General features: G+C 40.4%; 1 protein-coding gene across 2 annotated transcripts; it reads left to right on the top strand.

Moving 5' to 3' along the window:
* The first annotated feature begins 571 nt into the window (after positions 1–571).
* Positions 572–21424, top strand: LOC138995234 (UDP-glucuronosyltransferase 2B31-like). 2 transcript variants are annotated; one of them, XM_070395631.1, is made up of 6 exons: positions 572–1304; positions 2346–2494; positions 15571–15702; positions 18445–18532; positions 19677–19896; positions 20931–21424. In XM_070395631.1, the coding sequence occupies exons 1-6, from the start codon at positions 587–589 to the stop codon at positions 21205–21207; spliced, it is 1584 nt and encodes a 527-aa protein (XP_070251732.1). In that variant the 5' UTR covers positions 572–586; the 3' UTR covers positions 21208–21424. The 2 variants fall into 2 exon arrangements, with proteins under 2 accessions (XP_070251732.1, XP_070251733.1); XM_070395632.1 differs by lacking the exons at positions 18445–18532; positions 20931–21424 and having other exon boundaries at positions 19677–19797.
* Positions 21425–21885: the final 461 nt, after the last annotated feature.

Here is a 21885-nt window from a genome sequence, read left to right on the forward strand (position 1 = left end):
GTATGGCTAATTACCATGTTTCTCTTTTATTAGATAGGATACCCATAGCCCATGGTCACAGACAGTAGCGTGGCACAGCCTTGGGAGGGGCAGGTATAGGGAGGAGGTGGCCAATGGGGAAAAAGACACAAAGGGGACACCTGTAATACTTTCAGCAATAAAGATAAATTTAATAAATAAATAAATAAATAAATGAATAAAATCTCTGGAACTGTCATCCAGGCAATTCTTTGTCAGCTGCATAATAGCTTTATCTTCGTTTCTTCATGAACAGTGGTTACAGACACAGTCACCTCTAACAACCTATAATTATGACATTCATCTATAATAAATTATACAACACAGGAAAACTGCAAAGATGACCCAGCTGGATGACAGCACCTTTAGATATTACACAAATTTTTATTTTAAAAAGGTCATTTACTTGATAATTTTCTGACGCCATAAAATGCTGACTGTTCATCAAATGTATTTACTTTGGGTGTAGAAGTTATATTTTAACTTCCTAATTGATTTCTCTTTGGACATAAGCATGAGCCATGGTAAAGGGATCAGCCACTTGAAAAGAAGCCTGTGTGCCACCAGGATGCCTATGAAGTGGATTTCAGTTCTGCTGCTGCTACAGCTGAGTGGTCACTTCAGCCCTGGGAGTTGTGGAAAGGTGCTGGTGTGGCCCACAGAATACAGCCACTGGATCAACATGAAGACCATCCTGGATGCACTTGTCCAGAGAGGTCATGAAGTGACCGTTCTGACATCTTCAGCTTCAATTCTTGTTGATCCCAATAAGCCATCTGCTATTCAATTTGAGGTTTTTCCTACATCTTTGACAAAAGATGATTTTGAGGATGTTTTCATGCAGCTGGTTTCTAAATGGACATATATGCCAAAAGATACATTTTGGACTTATTTTTCATTAATTCAAGATGTCACTCTTAAATTTACTGATTGTGTTCAATCACTATGTAAAGATGTAGTTTTGAACAAGAAACTTATGACAAAACTACAGGAATCAAGGTTTGATGTCGTTCTTGCAGATGCCATTGGACCCTGTGGTGAGCTGCTGGCTGAGCTACTTAAAATACCTTTTGTGTACAGTCTCCGTGTCTCTGCTGGCTATACAATTGAAAGGTATAGTGGAGGACTTCCACTCCCTCCATCCTACGTACCTATTGTCTTATCAGAATTAAGTGATCAAATGACATTCATGGAGCGAGTAAAAAATATGATGTACGTGCTTTATTTTGATTTCTGGTTCCAAGCATTTAGTGAGAAGTGGGATCGGCTTTACAGCGAAGCACTAGGTAAGTCATGTCCTTACTTGGTAGCATGAAATCCTAACTTTGTTAGTGCTCTAAAAGGTGGGTTTGTATAAATATTAAGTCAGAGAAATTTGTCTTTTATAAGTAAAATGATAAAATAACATTATGAAATAATCTTTCATTCTCACAAATATTATGGAAATGCTTAGATTATGTCATTGAGGAATTGCTTCCTCTCATGTAGTTTAGTTTGATTTAAAAACTGAACTATTTTGCCATATTACCTGAAGGGTTCTTTCACACTGAAGTCCTCTGTCCCAGACTCAGGAACCTATAATTTGAGGTTTCTAATGACTTCACATTCCTTCATTAAACACTTACAACTCATCTGCTTAAACACTAAGCTTTTGTTGATGGGCGGACATGGAAGTCAGTAAACTACATTTTGTGAAAACTCTCCCTTCATTAAAAACAAAATGAGTCAAAATCAAGAGTGAGCACATCTATTACCATACATTATGAAAATATTCCAGCTGTTACTTGTAAATGTTTTTATTCATGCACAAGTATTATTAGGCTCCTAAAATGAACCAAATATAATTATAGTACCAGGAATTGAACCATACTCTCAAAACCTCAGTTTTTGTGAAATCTAGAATAAAGGGAATAGCTTGCTAAAATGCAGAAACTAGACTAAATAATCTAAGGGAAAGTGTTTCCATGGATATGGTAGAGTTAATTGATTGAGGAATTGAAATCATTGTTTACATTTGCATCTATTACTTCTGCAGCTTTACAGAGTAGCAAATGCATGTTTAATTCTATAGTGGCTTAGGTTTAACCATTTTCTATGATTGTGAATGTCCTGATGTGATGTTAGAGAAGAAAAACTATTAAATTTACATATATAGTTAATATATGTGAACAACATAATACAAAACATGTATATAAATATGTTTGTACTATCAAGCCACAGACACTTTAAACATCTTTGGCTACATTATTACAAACTTTTAAAAAAATGGTATATTCACATTACAATATTCTTATTTTTTCTACTTTTTGTTCTTTTTTCCCCTTCAGGAAGACCCACTACATTATTCGAGTTAATGAGAAAAGCAGAAATATGGTTTATTCGAACCTATTGGGATTTTGAGTTTCCTCGCCCACTCTTGCCACATTTTCAATTTGTTGGAGGCCTCCACTGCAAACCTGCTAAGCCTCTGCCTAAGGTAAAACTATTCATGTTTGCTCTACTTTGCATTTTCAGTAGGAATGATTCTGTGTTCTTCATTCAGAAGGTCTGGTCACACTGAGAGAGATATGGGGATCTGGGTAAAGTGACCTGCCAATTAGAAACTCATTTATTTTATACTATTTCAAGAATCTCAATGTCACTATCATTACAGAACAAAGAATTATATTTGGGAGACTTTGGTAATAAGGCCTGTTAAATTAAGGCCTTCATTATTCAACACTTTAAAAATATCAACCATTAATTTAAAAACTAATTTTAAAGTGACTACCACAGTGCAAGGACAAGGAGTGGAGATACAGAGATGCAGTATAGATACCATTTTTGCTCCCACACACCAGATGTTCCAGTTAGAAAGATCCTATCTAATAAGGAGGTAATAGGCTAATTGACCCTCATGCCTTGGCAAAAATAGGCTAATTGACTGCCACACCCTCAAAGATGGTAGCACCCACAGCCACAAGATGGCAGCACCCAGTCTCTTTAGCCCCACCAGGGCGGCAGGTGCACGGCAAGGCCGGGCCAGCTCCACGCGCCTCCCTCCAGAATCCCCCAGTCCCCTCAGCCCCCCAGCCGCCCAGGGCCGCCTGAGGCTCAGGTAATCAGGGCTGGCTGAGGCTTGTGCTGCCGGCAGTGGCAGCAGCAGAGGTGTGATGGGGCTTTGCCTTCCCCTGATTGCCGGGACAGCTCTCACCTCTGAGGGCTCCCAGACTGTGAGAGGGTCAGGCCGGGCTGAGGAAACCCCCCCTCCAGTGCATGACTTTTCACACACTGGGCCTTGAGTATAATATAAGTAATAAAAACAGTGTGGAAAGTATTATAATAAAAAGAAAGCATAATACTGCAATAATGCTAGAGAGCATCCCATGGGAGTGGATCATAATACCTCAGGAGTGACAATAGCAATCTGGTGTAAGTGAGCATGAGATATCTCTTCTTATTTTCCACCTTCAACAACAAAATTCATTATCTATCCACGAACAAAAGTGCCAATGCAAAAGGACCTAGAAAGAATCTTGCCCACCTACGCATCGGGTAATAGGCAGAGAGACTCCAGTACTGGCTGTGACACCGTGAGGATATTGTGAATTGTTCCAGCCCCTCTTACCTGCAGTCCAGGAGTACCTATAGCCCTGACTTTGGCAGTCACCTATGGCAGTGGTCGGCAAACTGCGGCTCGCGAGCCACATGCAGCTCTTTGGCCCCTTGAGTGTGGCTCTTCCACAAAATACCACATGCAGACACACACATACAATGTGATAGAAACTTTGTGGCCCATGCACAGAAGTCAGTTTTCAGAAAGGACATAGACGAAACAAGTATACTAGATGAATGTAGATGGGAGACTTAGAAGGGGTCGACCTCAGCGAATGTACCTCAATCAGATTGAGGACGTTTTTGCAAAGGTCAGTTTAGGAGTAACCTAATCTAATCTAATAAAAGAGAAACATGCAAGTTGACCATAACTTTGATATGCCCCAAGCCACCACCACCAGCAAATTAGAGCAACTATATGCAAATTAACCCAACCAAGATGGTGGCAGGCAGCCTCAGAGCTGGAGCAAGCAGGAGGCTTGGTTGCCCCAGCAATGGAAGAAGCCAAGCTTCCCGCAGGCCTCCGCTAAAGGCAACATAGTTTCAATTATAGAAGATAAATAAATCCCAGATACCTGCTTCCAGCAAGCCTCCACTGGGAGCTTGGGTGGCTAGGAGCTGTGGCCAGCCTGTAAACAGCCATCAGCCCCTCACCCAGGATGGCCAGGCACCCCAGGGGACCTCCACCCTGAAGGGGCTGTGGCCAGCCTGCAAACAGCCATCAGCCCCTCACCCAGGCTGGCCAGGCACCCCAGCACAACCCCCCTTCCTGAAGGGGGTGTGGCCAGACTGAAAACGGCCCTCAGCCCCTCACCCAGGCTGGCCATGCAACCCAAGGGGACCCCCACCCAGATCCGGGACACCCTTCAGGGCAAACCAGCCGGCCCCCACCCATGCACCAGGCCTCTATCCTATATAATAAAAGGGTAATATGCAAACTGACCCTAACAGCAGAACGACTGGGAATGACTGGTCACTATGGCACACACTGACCACCAGGGAGCAGACGCTCAATGCAGGAGCTGCCCCCTGGTGGTCAGTGCGCTCCCACAGGGGGAGCTCTGCTCAGCCACAAACCAGGCTGACAGCTGCCAGTACAGCAGTGGTGGTGGGAGCCTCTCCTGCCTCCTCAACAGTGCTAAGGATGTCTGACTGCAGCTTAGACCTGCTCCCCGCTGTCAAGTGGACATCCCCTGAGGGCTCCCAGTCTGCCAGAGGGATGTCTGACTGTCTATATCCTGTAGGGAGCAGGCCTAAGCCAGTAGGTGGACACTCCCAAGGAGTCCCAGACTGCGAGAGGGCACAGGCCGGGCTGAGGGATGCCCACCTGAGTGCACAAATTTTTGTGCACCAGGCCTCTAATTAAGCTAATAACAATGTACCTACCTATATAGTTTAAGTTTAAAAAATTTGACTCTCAAAAGAAATTTCAATCGTTGTACTGTTGATATTTGGCTCTGTTGACTAATGAGTTTGCTGACCACTGACCTATGGAGTAGAGAACTTTTGTGGAAGTCCAGATATCTAGAGAAGTTCCAGCACTCTGTTGAAGCACAAAATAGATGAATTTGAATGCATTGGTGTGGGCGAGATGAATGCTTGATTTTGCCAGCATCATTCCTCTTCCAAAGGAGCTCAGTGTAAGGCTGAAAGAAGGCCCGCCTGTGCCGTGATTTCTCTCACAGGGATATAGAGCTGGTGAGTGGGTGCCGAGCTTCCCCTGGTTTGCAGGGTGCTTCCAAAGAGCTCATTTCTCTCTCACAGCATCCAGAGTGTTGTATTAGGGGCTCAGTGACTGGTGAGAGGGAGAAGATCTGGCAAAGAAGATTAGTAGAGAGCATGTTAAAGAGACAGGGTTCCTCTTGACTGCATTCTGTACTCCATCAGGAAGCCTGACCACAAACCATTAAGAAAATCTTTCTTACAGATCCCAGCATGCTGGCATGTGGGCAACAACAGTGACCTGCATTCCAACCCATATCTCCTCCCCTCTGTGTCCAGCTCCATGTAGAAGCTGCCAAGGGCAGCAGCAAGAGCAAAATTTGATAAAAGGCTAGGGAGCAAGAGCAGAATACAGTCAAGAGTTTGCAGACAAGAGAGAACCACAAACTTGAGCTGTAGCACCACCTTCAGGAACAAAAAAGAAAGAAAAAGCTTAATACTAAGAAGATCAGCATCTGGCCTGGTGCTTTATATGGAGGGAGAACAAACAGGCTCAAGAATTCTCCCACAAGAGGGAGCATGAAGCACAGAGAAGGCACATTCATACAAGATCTGAAAAAGCCTTATCTATAGCAGTACTGACAAAAGGTATTTCTACCCTGAGAGTAGTAAACATAAGTGGGTGACAAAAGGTATTTCTACCCTGAGAGTAGTAAACATAAGTGGGTGACTGCTAATTCAAATGCAAAAACAGCAATGCAAAATTCCAAAGAACATGAAAAATCAAGGGAACATTAGGTCACCAAATTCTACAACAATCCTCCAGCAAACAAATACAGACATGGAGATATATGATTCACCCAATAAAAAAGTGAAAATAGCTGTGCTAAGGAAACTTGCTGATCTATAAGATAACACCCAACTGGTCAACCGGTAGCTATGATGCACACTGACCACCAGAGGGCAGATGCTCAATGTAGGAGCTGCCTCCTAGTGGCCAGTGTGCTCTCACAGTGGGCACCAGACTCCGAGCTCACGGCTGGCGAGCCCAGCTGCAGCAGCACAAGCATCTCCCACCTCTGAGGCAGCACTACCGAGCCATGGAGGCGGCAGGCACAGCAGGGCCAGATTGAGCGGGAGTGCCCAGCCCAGGCTCAGGCTCCTCCCTGGGTGCCTGATGCTTTGTGCACTACCACACCCATGAGAACCTGTGGGGATGAGGCCAAAACCAGCAGTCCAACATCTCCCAAGGGGTCCTGGATTGTTAAAGGGCACAGGCCAAGCTCAGGGACCCCACTGGTGCACAAATCCGTGCACCGGGTCACTAAAAATATATAAATAAATCAACTCAATACACTGTACACCTTAAACTTACAGAATGTTATATATCAACTAGAGGCCTGATGCACAGATTCATGCACCAGTAGGGTCTCTCAGCCTAGTCTGCAGGGATTGGGCCGAAACCGGGTCTCCAACATCCCCCAAGGGTCCCGGATTGCTAGAGGGCAGTGTCCATGCCAAGGAACCCCATCGGTGCATGATCAGGGCCAGGGAGGGACTACGGGAGGGCTCCAGGACATGTCCGGCCCGTCTCGCCCAGTTCCGATCAGGACCAATCAGAGCCAATTGGGGCCATCTCACCCAGTCCTGATCAGGGCCAATCAGGGGCAGCCAGATGGGGAGGGACCGCAAGAGGTTGGCCGGCAGGGAAGGGATGGCAGGAGGGCCCCAGGGCATCTCCGGCCCATCTTGCCCAGTCCCAATCGGCCAGACCCCAGCAGACCCCTAACCTACTAGTTGGAGCATCTGCTCCTTGGTGGTCAGTGCATATCATAGCAACTGGTTGAACAGTTGAATGAACATCCAGACACTTAGCATATTAGGATTTTATTATATAGGGTTATATCTCAAAATCTTTAAACAAAAAATTGAAGCAATGATTAGAATGAGAAAGTTAACTTTTTATGTTAGAAAGATTAGGTCTTTATTTTTCAGAGAGAAAAACACACAAGTAAACTATTTAAAACAGAAAAAGCATCAGAGGCAGTGGGGGTGGATAGAAGAGTATGAAGTTTGGAACAGATATGAAATTTTGGCTTCTTGCACATTTGGTGCACATTTGGGGGTGGGGAGCTAGAAAGCAAATTGAGCAATCAGGAATTTTTCTAGCACTGAAAGTAATAAAATTTGAAAACTGATAAAAAAAAATCAGGGACCACAGTCAGAATAAATCTGAAACAATTCCAGGTGAACATGAATTCACCAGCAACTTTAAATACATCAAACTGAGCTACTCAAGAGGGTGACCAGATCTTTGCTGCAGAGAGCCCAATAGTACTTCTCCCACTGTGGGGCAGGTTCTCCCTGGGAGAGTTAGCGAGGTGATGATGAGGGTCCCTCATAGCCGGTTACACATAGCATATTCTACAAGAACATACAATATGATTTCAGAGCAAAATGTGTCATACACATACATGTCAGGAACATGGACACTCAGATAAGTAACTATATAAGGATAATTCTGGATTATAAATAGAAATCTTAAAGCTATTTCATGGATATTCTGAGCAATAATAACAGATTCCTGAATTATAGTAATTCTCCAGCCTGTAAGAAGTGATTTAGGGAGATTTCAGCATAGGAAGACCCTGAACTGACACCTTCCCATGAACACTCAGAATATACACCTACATGAAGAGGATTTCCTCCTGAAAAACATCAGGGTTGACTGAACAGCATCTGCACAACAAATGAGAGAGAGACTGTGAGAGAGAGACTGCGTAGAGAAGGTTGAGAAACTGTGAGAACTCTCCAGGCTCTGTGGAAACTCTTTGTGATTGGAGGTGCCTGTGAGTGCCAATGTTTACATTCTCTTCCACTAATAGCAGGGGCAAGAATTCAATTCAAGTGCTGTAGCTCACCTACAAGGCCACCATAGCGTGCCCTAGGCCACTCACCCCACACCCACCTCAGGCTCAGACAGACAAACTGCCATGGCAATGCTGCAGCCATATGCCACTGGCTGTTCCAAACCCAGACATTCGGCCTACCAGGGTGCCCCCAGAGCTGGGCATCCTGATAAAATTGGTCATGTTTGCCTCAACTGTGGCTAGCCTAAATGCCAGGGACCCCCTGATACCTCAAACAACTACTTCAATTCCAGCCAGCCTGCTGAAGCCACCCAGCACTCACAGACTACACAAAGATCATTCCTACACAAAGCCACTCCATCAAGGTCAGGAGAGGTGGCTGTTTCATCTAATTCTTAGAAATAAACACAGAAAGTAAAACAAATGAGGGAATACACAAAACTCTGAGTCAAAGCAAATTGGTCTAATACATAGAAACAAACACAAAGAGGCAGCAAGTATAGGGAGACAAAGGAACAGGCCCCAAATGAAAGAATAGAAAATCCAGAAAAAGAGCTAGACAAGAAACATACAACCTGCAATGAATGAACCAGGAAGAAGCATAAAAACTGAACATATCAACTACTAGCAAGAAAATTGAAATAGTACTTAAAAAACAAACCTCTCAACAAACAAAAGTTTAAGACCAGATGATTTCACAAATAAATTCTACTGAACATTTAATTCTACCAACTAATACCTATCCTTCTCAAAATATTCCAGAGATATTGAAAAGAAAATAACACTCCCAAACTCATTCTATGAAAGCAGTCAGCAGTACCCTGATAGCAAAACCAGACAAAGACAATACAAAAAATCACAAGCCAATATCACTGATAAAAATAGATGTGAATATTTTCAACAAAATATTAGCAAACTGAATTCAACAATATGTTAAAAAATTATACATCATGCTCAAGTGGAATGTATTCTAGGAATGCAATGATGGTTCCATATCCACACAAAAAATCAATGTGATAGACAACATCAATAAAACCAAGGGTAAAAATCATATGATCATCTCAATAGATACAGAAAAAATAGTATTTGACAAATCCAACATCCATTCATGATAAAATCTCTCAATGAAGTGGGTACAGAGAGGACATGATAAAGACCATATTTGAACAATAAAACCCACAGCTAATATCATATTTAATGATGAAAAGCTAAAAGCTTTTCTTCTACAATAAAAATACAAAACAAAACACAGTGATGCCCGCTATTGCCAGCTTTGTTCAATATAGTACTGGAAGACCTAGCTATAGCAATCACAGAAGAAATAGAAATAAAGGGCATTTATATTGGACATGAAGAAGAAAAACTGTAAAACTGTCACCATTTGCAGATGACATGATACTGTACTAGTATATAGAGAACTTTAAAGATTCCACACAAAAACTACTAGAACTGATAAATGAATTAAGTAAAGTTGCAGGATACAAAATAAATATCCAGAAATCAGTCAACAAATAAAAAGTGTTGTCAAAAAGGTAGAGAAAAGGGAGCTCCTGTGCATGGAGCAAGTTTGTAAATTGCTGGAGCCACTATGGAAAACAGTATGGAGGTTTCTCAAAAAATTAAAAATAGAATAGTATACAACCGAGCAATTCCACTTCTGAGTATTTATCAGAGGTAAACAAAAACACTAATCTGAAAAGATATATACACCCCCATGTTCATTAAGCATTAACTACAATAGCCAAGATATGGAAGCAACCTTGGTGTCCATCAATAGATAAATGGGTAAAATCCATGCGGTCTATGCACACCATGAAAAATCCATGCGGTCTATGCACACCAATATCAAAGGATCACATATTGCTAAATGCAACATGGAAGAACCTAGAGGGTATTATGTTAAGTTAAATAAATCAGGCAGAAAAAGACAAATACTATATGATTTTACTTGTATGTATAATCTAAAAATAGTTTTGGGGAATCCAAGATGGCAGCATAGGTAAACATTTGGAGATTGCTGCCTCACACAACCACTTCAAAAATACAACTAAAAGATGGAACGGACATCATCCAGAACCACAGGAAGGCTGGCTGAGTGGAAATTCTACAACTAGAAGGAAAGAGAAAAGCATACCGAGACTCAGAGGAGGCGCAGTACGGAAGTAAATTACTAAGGTGTGGAGTGCATGCGGAGTGGGCTGGCGGCTGAGGGCGTGGTTGTCATTTTCAATCAGGAGGGAGTCTCAGGCTCTGAGCTCCAGTTCCAGGCGAGTCTCTAGGGACGACCCAGACTCATACGGGAGAAGCGGGACTGTCTGGCATCGGTCAGAACCCTAGGGCAGCTTTCTTTCCAAGGGGCTTGCAGCGATCACTGGGACACTGAGAAGCAGAGCCTCTGAGGGCAAGACTGAGAGCAGCCATAACTGCTAGCCCCGCCCTGTTTATCCCGTGGGACCTTCCCTGCCCAAGCCCTGCAGGGAGGCTTTTGCTGGATAGCCCCAGGCAAAGGCTAGATTAGCACCTCCCTAGAGATCCAGGAGCCAGGAAGCCCAGAGGTCAGAGTGGGACCATCCAGTTTGCAGCTCTGTGGAAACATAAAAGACACACTCAGAGGGCAGACTCAGTGAGCACCAAAGCCCCATTGAAACAAGTCTTGCCCCAGAGGGGTGTCTCCAGCACAGAAGTTCTCCCACTGCAGACACAGCTGATTCTCACAGCCAATTGGCCTGGAGGTCAATTCCTCCCAGTGATACCTACAACAATCAAGGCTTAGCTACAACAAGACTGTGCACAAAGCCCACAAGGGGGTGCACCAAGATTGTCTACCTCAGGTAATTGGGACACTTAGCACAGAAAGGCACTCTATTGACACAGCGAAGCATAAAAAATGCCGAGACAAAGAAACAGGACACAAACGACAGAAATGGAGGAAAGCAAACTGCTGTATATAGAGTTCAAAACCACACTTTTAAGATCTTTAAAGAACTGTCCAGAAGCCGCTGATAAATTTAATAAGGCCCTTCAAAAGACTGGTGAGACCGCCGATAAATGTAGTGAGATCTTCAAGAAATCTAGTGAAACCCTCGATGTGGTGATAAAGAACCAACTAGAAATTAAGCATACACTGACTGAAATAAAGAATATTATACAGACTCCCAACAGCAGACCAGAGGATCGCAAGAATCAAGTCAAAGATTTGAAAAACAAAGAAGCAAAAAACACCCAACCGGAAAAGCAAAATGAAAAAAGAATCCAAAAAATACGAAGATAGTGTAAGGAGCCTCTGGGACAACTTCAAGCGTACCAACATCCGAATTATAGGGGTGTCAGAAGAAGAGAGAGAGCAAGATATTGAAAACCTATTTGAAGAAATAATGACAGAAAACTTCCCCTACATGGTGAAAGAAATAGACTTACAAGTCCAGGAAGCACATAGAACCCCAAACAAAAGGAATCCAAAGAGGACCACACCAAGACACATCATAATTAAAATGCCAAGAGCAAAAGACAAAGAGAGAATCCTAAAAGCAGCAAGAGAAAGAAAATCAGTTACCTACAAGGGAGTACCCCAAACAAAAGGGAGTGGCAAGAAATATTCAAAGTGATGAATACCAAGAACCTACAACCAAGACAACTTTATCCAGCAAAGCTATCATTCAGAATTGAAGGCCAGATAAAGAGCTTCACAGATAAGAAAAAGCTAAAGGAGTTCATCACCACCAAACCAGTACTATATGAAATGCTGAAAGGTATCCTTTAAGAAGAGGAAGAAGAAGAAAAAGGTAAAGATACAAATTAGGAACAACAAATACACATCTATCAACAAGTGAATCTAAAAATCAAGTGAATAAATAACCTGATGAACAGTATGAACTGGTGACTGTAATAGAATCAGGGACATAGAAAGGGAATGGACTGACTATTCTTGCGGGGGGGGAAAGGGTGTGGGGGGTGCGGGAAGAGATTGGACAATAATCATGCACCTATGGATGAGGACAGTGGGTGGGGAATGAGGGTGGAGGGTGGGGTGGGAACTGGGTGGAGGGGAGTTATGGTGGGAAAAAAGAGGAACCAATGTAATAATCTGAACAATAAAGATTTAATTAAAATTTTTAAAAAAGAACCATGCTTTAAAATAAATAAATAAATAAATAAAAATAAAAATAAATAAATAAACAAACAGAAGCAGACCTATAGATATAAATTATATACTAACTACTGGCCCAGTGTATGTATTCCTGCACATTAAAAAGAGATTAATTAGAATAAATATCAAATATTACTAAATGCAACAACATGGAAGGACCTAGAGCAGTGATGGGAACCTTTTGAGCTCGGTGTGTCAGCATTTTGAAAAACCCTAACTTAACTCTGGTGCCATGTCACATATAGAAATTTTTTGATATTTGCAACCGTAGTAAAACAAAGACTTATATTTTTGATATTTATTTTATATATTTAAATGCCATTTAACAAAGAAAAATCAACCAAAAAAATGAGTTCGCATGCCACCTCTGACACACGTGTCATAGGTTCGCCATCACTAACCTAGAGGGTATTATGTTAAGTTAAACAAATCAGACAAGAAAAGACAAATACTATATGATTTTACTTATATGTATAATCTAAAACAAAACCAAAAAAAACCCAACCATAAACAGACTTATAGATACAAATTATAAACTAACTAGAGTCCCCGCAAGGGGGCGGGGGGGTGGCTCCTCAACCAGTCTGGGAGCCCTCAGGAGATGTCTGACTGAAGGCTTAGGTCTGCTCCCCATGAGGCTTCCCCCACCACTTGTGCTCATGAGCCATGAGCCCAGCTCCTGCATTGAGCATCTTCCCCCTGGTGGTTGGTACACATCATACCTACTGACCAATATATATTAAAGATGCAGGAGCTACCAAGCTGCACTGACTTGGCAGTGGCGGTTCTCGGTTCTTGGGTGACACACCCCAGAACCAGAGAGGAGGGAGCCTGATTCTTTGCGGGGTAGCGTGATTCCACCTTCAGCCATGGGTTATGTTGTTGCTGGGGCACTGTCAGCCCCGAATCTGATTTACTGCACACTTGTGTTTGCATTCCACACCCTGTATGTCAGCAACTTTGGAGAGCGTCCTCTCATACTCTGGAACCCCTCAGGGGATGTCAGAGAGCCAATTTCAGCTTGATTCCCACAGGCCAGGCTGAGGGACCCTGACAGCTGGAGGGATCCCCACTCACTCCACAGACACCCTTTGAGCCGCAGCACCACCCCAGGTGTGGCCGGCTGGGGAGGAGACCACAGGAACTTGGCTCCAGGGCATTCCCAGCCTGTCTCGCCCAGTCCCACCCCGCCAGCCACTTTCTAATTAATTTCCTTTCAATGTGCATGAATCCGTGCACTGGGCCAATAGTATGTAATAAGGGATTTCAAGTTCATCAATTGTATACTCCAAAAAAACTAAGGGATTAGGTCTCTTCAAAACAGCTACTGATTATAAGAGAATGGAGGTTCCTCAAAAAAATAAAAACAATTACCATTTGATCCAGCAATAGAACTTCTGGGTATATTCCAAAACAGTGACATTAGAATCATATTCATAACACTATTCACAAGAGCCAAAAGATAAAATCAACCCAAGCGCCATTGATAGATTAATCAATAAACAATCAATACACACAATGGTATATTATGTGTTATGTGCTGAGTCAGCTCTGACTCCTGAGGACCTTATGAATGAGTGATGGCCACAAAATCCTAGTTTTAACAGCCCTCTCAACTCTTTTAGACTCATGCCTGTGGCTTCTGTTATGGAGTCAATCCATCTCATATTTGATCATCCTCCTTCCTGCTGCCTTCTATTTTTGCCAGCATTATCTTTTTCAAGAACCCTGCCTTCTCATGATATCCCTGAAAAAGAGAGTTATCACTTTTGTAACTTTTACCTCCTGCAATATTTCAGGATTAATTTGCTCTAGGACAGGGATGGGCAACCTTTTTGTGAGTGCGTGCCGAAACCAGCAAAATCTCTGACTAAAAATTCTTCTGCGTGCCAACCCTAATTTTCTGAGAACATGTTACACCTACTTGATATCTCTTAAGGTGTATATATGTGAAGAACCTTGAAGAAATAATATAATTCATTTGAGCGACAAAAATACAGTATATGATGATGAAAAATACATTTATTTTTTTAATTTTTTAATTTTGTTTTATTGCTTAGAGTATTACAAAGAGTATTACATATGTCTCCTTCCCCCTTCCCCCCGCCGCCTTGACATTCCCCTGTCTCCCCTACCCCCCAGTGTCTTATGTCCATTGGTTATGCTTATATGCATGCATACAAGTCCTTCAGTTGATCTCTTACACCCCTCTTCCGCCCCCCCAACCCTCCCCAGCCTTCCCACTGTAGTTTGACAGAATGTATGCATGTACACTGATAGTCCGACAGAAAACTTTATGACTCCGTTTGATATTATCAGTGGGACTTTTGCTGTCAAGAGAAACATAGAAATTTATTCCCCTTTTGTTAGTACCGGTGGGCAAAACAAGAGAGAAGATTTCATTTTTATAGAGTGAAATTTTGAATTAGTAGGTGAGGCGGTTAACAAAAACCCGTTGTGTCTGAGGCTGAAACCAAAACAATGGTCAGATCTAGGAAGGTAGGGAGAGTTAAGGCAGAGGCATAGAAATTGCTCTTCCCCTCTCTGGTCAATACATGTCTATGGTCTTAAGATAACTTGTTATGTAAAATTATTTATTTATCTAAGATGTACCTACACTGAATTTATCTGAAAAATAAAAAAGTCGATATTAAGAAAAAAAATGTAAATGGAAGATTATAAGGGAGGGTTTCGAATGCCAGCAAAAGTTACTGGTGTGCCATGTTTGGCACGTGTGCCAGGGGTTCCCCACCCCTGCTCTAGGATCTACTTGTCTTTCTGGTGGCTCAGGGTGTTTGTAAATGAACATTACCAAGCCTTAAAATTGAAGGAAATTCTAACACCTGCTAAAACATAGATGAATCTTAAGGACATTTTGCTAAGTGAAATAGGCCACAGACAAAAACACAAATACTACATGATTCCATTTATGTAAGGGATTTAGACTAGTCAAATTCATAGAAACAGAAAGAATGATAGTTGTCAGGGACTGTTAAAATGGGAAGTGGAGAATTACAGTTTAAGAAATATACAGTACCAATTTACATGATGAAAAAGTACTGGAGATGGATTATACAACAGTAAGAATATATATACTACTGAACTTTACACTTAGAAATGGTTAAGATGGTAAGTATATTATGTGTATTTTAACACAACTTAAAATAACAAGAACTATACTAATAATTCCTTATGATACTTAATTTTCTAGCAATCCTTTCAATAGTGTTCACTATGCTATTGTCTTTTGTAATGGAAAAAATAATTCTTCCTTCACAGGAAATGGAAGATTTTGTCCGGAGCTCTGGAGAAAATGGTATTGTGGTGTTTTCCCTGGGGTCGATGGTCACTAACATGACAGAAGAAAGAGCCAATGTGATTGCATCAGCCCTTGCCCAGGTTCCTCAAAAGGTTAGATAAACTACCTTAGAGCAGAAAACTAATGAGTGTGTTAAACTCTGTAAAGGGTCTGATTAAGAAATTTCCACATAAAAGGTAAACTATTAGGATAGCTTCAATGATCTTAGATACCAATTTGAAAAACAAAATATACATGGCAGGCGCTTAAGAGGGTGTTTTTGATAGACAATAACTTTGGCATTAACATTCTGGTCACAAAGAAGTATATTTCAAAAGTACAGTGTGAAGTTTGGTATTATAATAATACTAAAGGTTCAGTGCACAAAATTCGTGCATGGGGTTGGGGTGTCCCTCAGCCCAGCCTGTGTCCTCTTGCAATCTGGGACCCCTTGGGAGATGTCGGGCCTAAATCAGCAATTGGACATCCCTCTTGCAATCCGGGACACCTCATGCACCAGTGGCCATACTTTTCATACAGGTGAAAGGCATCTTGCTATTGTATAGACAGCTACATTTTTTGACCTGATTATAAAATGTAGTACATAACAGATCCTTCTGAGGCAGTAGTACCATTTTCCCCATCTTATGGGTGGAAAAACTGAAACAGAGAAAAGTTAAGTTTGGGTTTGTCACACAGTTATAAGTGTCAGAATCAGGGCTGACCACAAAATGTGCAAGCCAGAGTCCATGCATGTCTTCGCTGCATAATCCTGTTTTTTCAGTGTTAGAGTAGCCTTGCCAGGTTTTAATTTTTAAATCTAAGAGACTGTCCCCAAAATATAAGTGAGGCCTGGCCAGGAATCAGAGCCATCTGTGGGGTGGCCAGCGGGTGGGGCCATCGGGGGGCCACAGCTGGCACCCACCTTGACTAGTGGCCTGACGCTACTCACTGGTGAGCACCACCCCCAACCACCACTGCAAATCGCCGCCACCTGGGGGTCAGTGTGTGTCATAGTGACCGGTCATTCTACCGGCTGTTCAGTTGATTTGCATATTAAGGTTTATTATATAGGATTATAGGGCAGGAATAGATATCACCAAATTCTATCCTGTCATTTGCTTAATTCCTTGCAGGATTCCTAGAATTATAAACACACTACCAATGTTCTCAGAATAGAGTTAAATTTTAACATTAAACAGGGAATGATAACAGTCTGAAAGGCATCATACAGTTTACACTTGCCAGGTAATCCAGGCCTCTCCTACTTTCCCTGAATTTTGGATTAGGCCTACTCAGTCTTGCAAGGTGATATTCAGAGAAGGGATGTCCAGGGCTCACCAAGCTGCATCCAGGTACCTAAGCCAGCCACAATGATTTAGAGAAAGAGAAAAAATGGCCTGTAAAACATAAAAAGAACCTCCCTGGTGGCCTGGGCCCTGCTAAATTCTGAGGCAGGAAGACATAAAAGAAAGGGTGTAGGTGGGTCCAGCCCTCAAGGTGACCCAGTGTTTTATAAAATGTGGCCCCAAAACAACCCATCAGAATAATAACATGATGATGATGATGATGATGATGATGATGATGATGGATGAGGAGTATGAGAAAGAGGAGGAGGAGGAGGAAGAAGAGGAGGAGGAGGAGGAGGGAATATAAAAAGAATCAATCAGAAGCAAGCCTAGCATGGCCCAGTTTCAGATTCTCCTCTTTCTCCATAAATTATGGTAGTGAATTATTATAATACATAAAATACATTTGAAGTCTCCAAAAAATTGTGAGCTACTTTGAGTTTACTAACTAATGTAGCTTTCTCCTTATCACCCATGCAAATTTGCTGAGAACTTGAAGTAACTTTAACACTCACATAACAAAAAGATGTTAACCACGTATAAACTAGAATCCAGCTGACTGGTGGACTTATAAATTGCTTGGCTATTTATAATTAATTAACCATGTTAATTAATGCTGTCAGTGCATTGTAGCATGTTGTGAAATATTAACAATCAGATGAAAAAAATTTACCGTCATCATCATATTTGATCTTTTCAACAGGTAAACTATTATTTATAAAGTGCCAATGGCTTTTCTTTTCTACATTTTAAGAAAATTTTCAATCATAGTTAAAGTAATAATATTGGATTTTGGTAAAAATTACCTCTTGGAAGTGGTGATTAATAAGTAGAAAACTAAAAGAAGTTAAATATACTCATTAAGCAGACATTATTTATTATATTTATTATTAATAATAAATTTAAATATAAAAATGATTTAATTCTCATAAATAGCTGATTGCATTGATTTTGTAAATCAAATCATACAAAACTCTAAGATACTTTATGAAATTAGTGAATATAAGAAAACCATTTTCACATCATTCAAAAAGAAATAAACAGGTTAACATTAAATCTAGATGATGAGAGCTAGAATAATAAGTAATTAAAATAAATGCATAGACCATTAATTTGCTGGGTTTTGCACTAAAATTATATGACTACCTAAAAATTTTTATATGCTTGAATTGGTCATTGATAATCCCATTTGTCTGACCCCAAAGTGTGAAACATCATGATTGCACTCATACCTGACTGAATATAAAAATAAGTAACATGCCATATAAGTATGTACGCCTCTTACATCAGTATTTTATTGATTCGCATTATCAGAATGTCTTGTCCTCATTCCCTTAACCTGTAATATGTCAGGGGTTTAACTAGATGTCTCTTAACCTATTTAGAATTCTTAACCTGTAATATGTCAGGTGTTTAACTAGATGTCTCTTAACCTATTTACAATTCTAACATGATATAACTCTGCAGTTTGACTCACGTAATACATTACCTTCTTTACCCTAACAGGTTATATGGAGATATGATAGCAAAAAACCAGATACCTTAGGGCCAAATACCCGGCTCTATAAATGGATCCCCCAGAATGACCTTCTTGGTAAGATTCTGGAAAGCCCTGAAATCGGAATCAAGTCAACCAGAATGATAAACAGTTCACTAGGATAGAAATGTATTAAAAATTTCTTACTGAAAAACCTCAAAAATAAAAATGAACTTCCCAATATTTCTTTCCCAGTCCTAGGGGAAAAGGATAAGCTATAAGTTGGCATCTTATGTTACACAGCCATGTTCCTTATGGCCACAAACAAAAGATGTTTATTTCATATGTAATTCCTCTCAGAGAAATATCTCAACACTTTCCTGATTGTCACTCTGCCTCCTAATTCTCTCCTTATACCAATCGTTTAATCCACGGTAAGGGTGTACAGGTGTCCCTGAAAAATATCAGCTCCTCTTTTATTGCTAGTGACTCTCTGTTTTCCATTGGGAAAAAATTTAATATCTCTTTCCGAAGTAATAACATATTTCTTTTTTTTAAAGAGCAGCTAACTGCCTCCCAGTTCTTTCTTTTGTTTGTTTGTTCGTTTGTTTGTTTGTTTGTTTGTTTAATTCAGAGAGGAGGGAGAAGGAAAGAGAGATAGAAACATCAATGATGAGAGAGAAACATTGATTGGCTGCCTCCTGCATGATCCCTCTGGGTATCAAGACCACAACCCAGGCATGTGCCCTTGACCGTAATCAAACCCGGAACCATTCAGTCCACAGGCTGACGCTCTATCCACTGAGTCAAACCAGCTAGGGCATAATAACATATTTCATTATAATGTGTAGCTTTTCCTTCTCTGATTCCTGTGCCACTGCTTACATCCCATTGTCTGTTGCCTTGACATCTACATATCACACCCTGTGACTTCACTATTTTATTAAGAGAATATATTTCAACATGCACCACTTTTTTTTTCATACACTTTTTAAATCAGAATATTCTCTTTCAATTTGCCCACTGGCAACTTGTATTCATTTCAAGTCAAAAGAAACACACTAATCTTCTAAGTAAGCCTTCACTGTCTCTCCAGCAGACTTAGGTGCCTCTTCCTAAGAGTTCTGAAATACATTTTACTACAGTCTGAAGTGTAGACCAATCTGTTGCTAAATATATCGTCTCTGTGCCTTTATTGCCCAACTCTCATTTTATTCCAAGATTTATAATACAAAATTTGCTGAAATTCACTCAATCCTAGGTCATCCAAAAACCAAAGCCTTTATAACTCATGGTGGAGCCAATGGCATCTATGAGGCGATCTACCATGGGATCCCTATGGTGGGCCTTCCTTTGTTTGCGGATCAACCTGATAACATTGCTCACATGAAGACCAAGGGAGCAGCTGTCAGATTGGACTTCAACACTATTTCAAGTACAGATTTGCTCAATGCATTGAAGACTGTCATTAATGACCCTTCGTAAGTGTCACATATTTTTCATAGATAGTATTTATACATAGATTATTTTGTCAATAGTGCATCTTAGTTTCATCCCATTTTGAAGAGGCTAATTTTGACATTATTAACATGAGTTAACCCATCTTAATCTGCTTTTATTTTCAACCACACATTTATTTCAAAGATGCATATTAACCCCATGTATTTAATGGGGAGCCATCTAGTGCAACAATTTTCTCCTCCAATATTATAAAGTTATGTAGGTAATCATAAGGACACATTTTTTAAAAATATGATCAAATACATAGAAGGAAGAGTGATAAACTAGAATAAAAATAATAAATTCATTACCTAAATTCAATATCTAAAATTTCTGAAACTATAAATATCTTTACACTCAAAAACTTATTTTATTATAATCATTTTAACAGATTTTATGAGATATTATTTACATACCATAAAATTCACATGTTGAAATTATATAATTCTAATATATGTAGTATGCTTACAAAGCTATGAAACTATCACCACAATTTAAATTTAGGGAATTTTTGTCATCCCAAAAAGACATATCATATGCCTTAGAAGTCACTTCCCATCTCCCTCACCCAAGCAACCATTGATCAACTTTCTGTCTCTATAGATTAGTCCTTCTGGACATTACATAATAACAGAATCATGCAATATATGTTCTTTTGGAACTGGCTACTTTCACATGGCATAATGTTTTTGTGTATGTTTTTTAAACATATTTTTATTGATTTAACAGAAGAAAGGAGAAGGAGAGAAACATCAATAATGAGAGAGAATCATTGATCGACTGCCTCTTGCACACCCCACACTGGGGATCAAGCAGGCAACCCGGGCATGTGCCCTGATTCAGAATCCAATGGTCACCTCCTGGTTCATGGTTCAAGGTTCAACCACTTAGCCACGCTGGCCTGGCAATAAAATATTTTTTAATTAAAAAACACAACTTTGAATGGGAATGATTGGTTTATTAGTAAGCAAATTGACTTTCTTTCAATGTTGGTATCTTTGTGTTTCTCATTCAGATATAAGGAGAATGCTATGAAATTATCAAGAATTCATCATGACCAACCAGTGAAACCTCTAGATCGAACAGTCTTCTGGATAGAGTTTGTCATGCGCCACAAAGGAGCCAAACATCTTCGGCCAGCCGCCCTTGACCTCACCTGGGTCCAGTACCACTCTTTGGATGTGATTGGGTTCCTGCTGGCCTGTGTGGCAACTGCTACATTTGTCATCACAAAATGTGTTCTGTTTTGTTGCCGGAAGTTTTTTAAAACAGGAAAGAATAAAAGAGAGTAGTTGTTTCCAGAGGTCTGAAGCTGATATGCCTCATAGATAGGACTCCTCCACTTTATTCCACCAAGAAGTCGCGATGTAAGGATCACTATCTCCTGTGACAATTTTACTTTTCACAATTTAGCTTCTCAGATCCAAATTTGTTTTCAAGTGACTACCTGGTTAAGAGTTATAAATATGTCATGCCAAACATAAAGACTTATAAAAAGTAAATCAAAAATAAAGCCATATGAATATATTTTTAAATTTGTTATTCTAATTGCAAAGTTATACCAAAACATTAGCTTAACTGTCTTTCAAACATTACACATGAACACAAGAACATTAAGTAGTCTATTCCAATATTAATATTATTTTGCAAATATTCAGAATATTTTAAAATTATTTTGGTGCAAAATTCTGTAGTTTTATCTTTTGCTAAAGAAACTATTCAGAAGTTAGAATTGTGCAAAATAATTCATCCTTCTATTTCATTTTGGGAGACCACCAATGCTCCTTTGTTTTACTGTACATACAGCCTCAGCATCACTTCTTACCTAAAGACATGGAAGTCATTTGCTTTCATCCTGTTTAAGTTAATTTATCATTCAAATTTATGTGGATTGAGAAATTGAACAGCTAATTGCTTCCTATTGTGAACTGAGCTGTTTATGAAAGACTTTGGTTTCAATAGCTAATTCT

The sequence above is a fragment of the Myotis yumanensis genome, unplaced genomic scaffold (genome assembly GCF_028538775.1).
Source record: "Myotis yumanensis isolate MYYU_CA2020_CCGP unplaced genomic scaffold, mMyoYum1.0.hap1 SCAF_1, whole genome shotgun sequence".
Classification (NCBI taxonomy): domain Eukaryota; kingdom Metazoa; phylum Chordata; class Mammalia; order Chiroptera; family Vespertilionidae; genus Myotis; species Myotis yumanensis.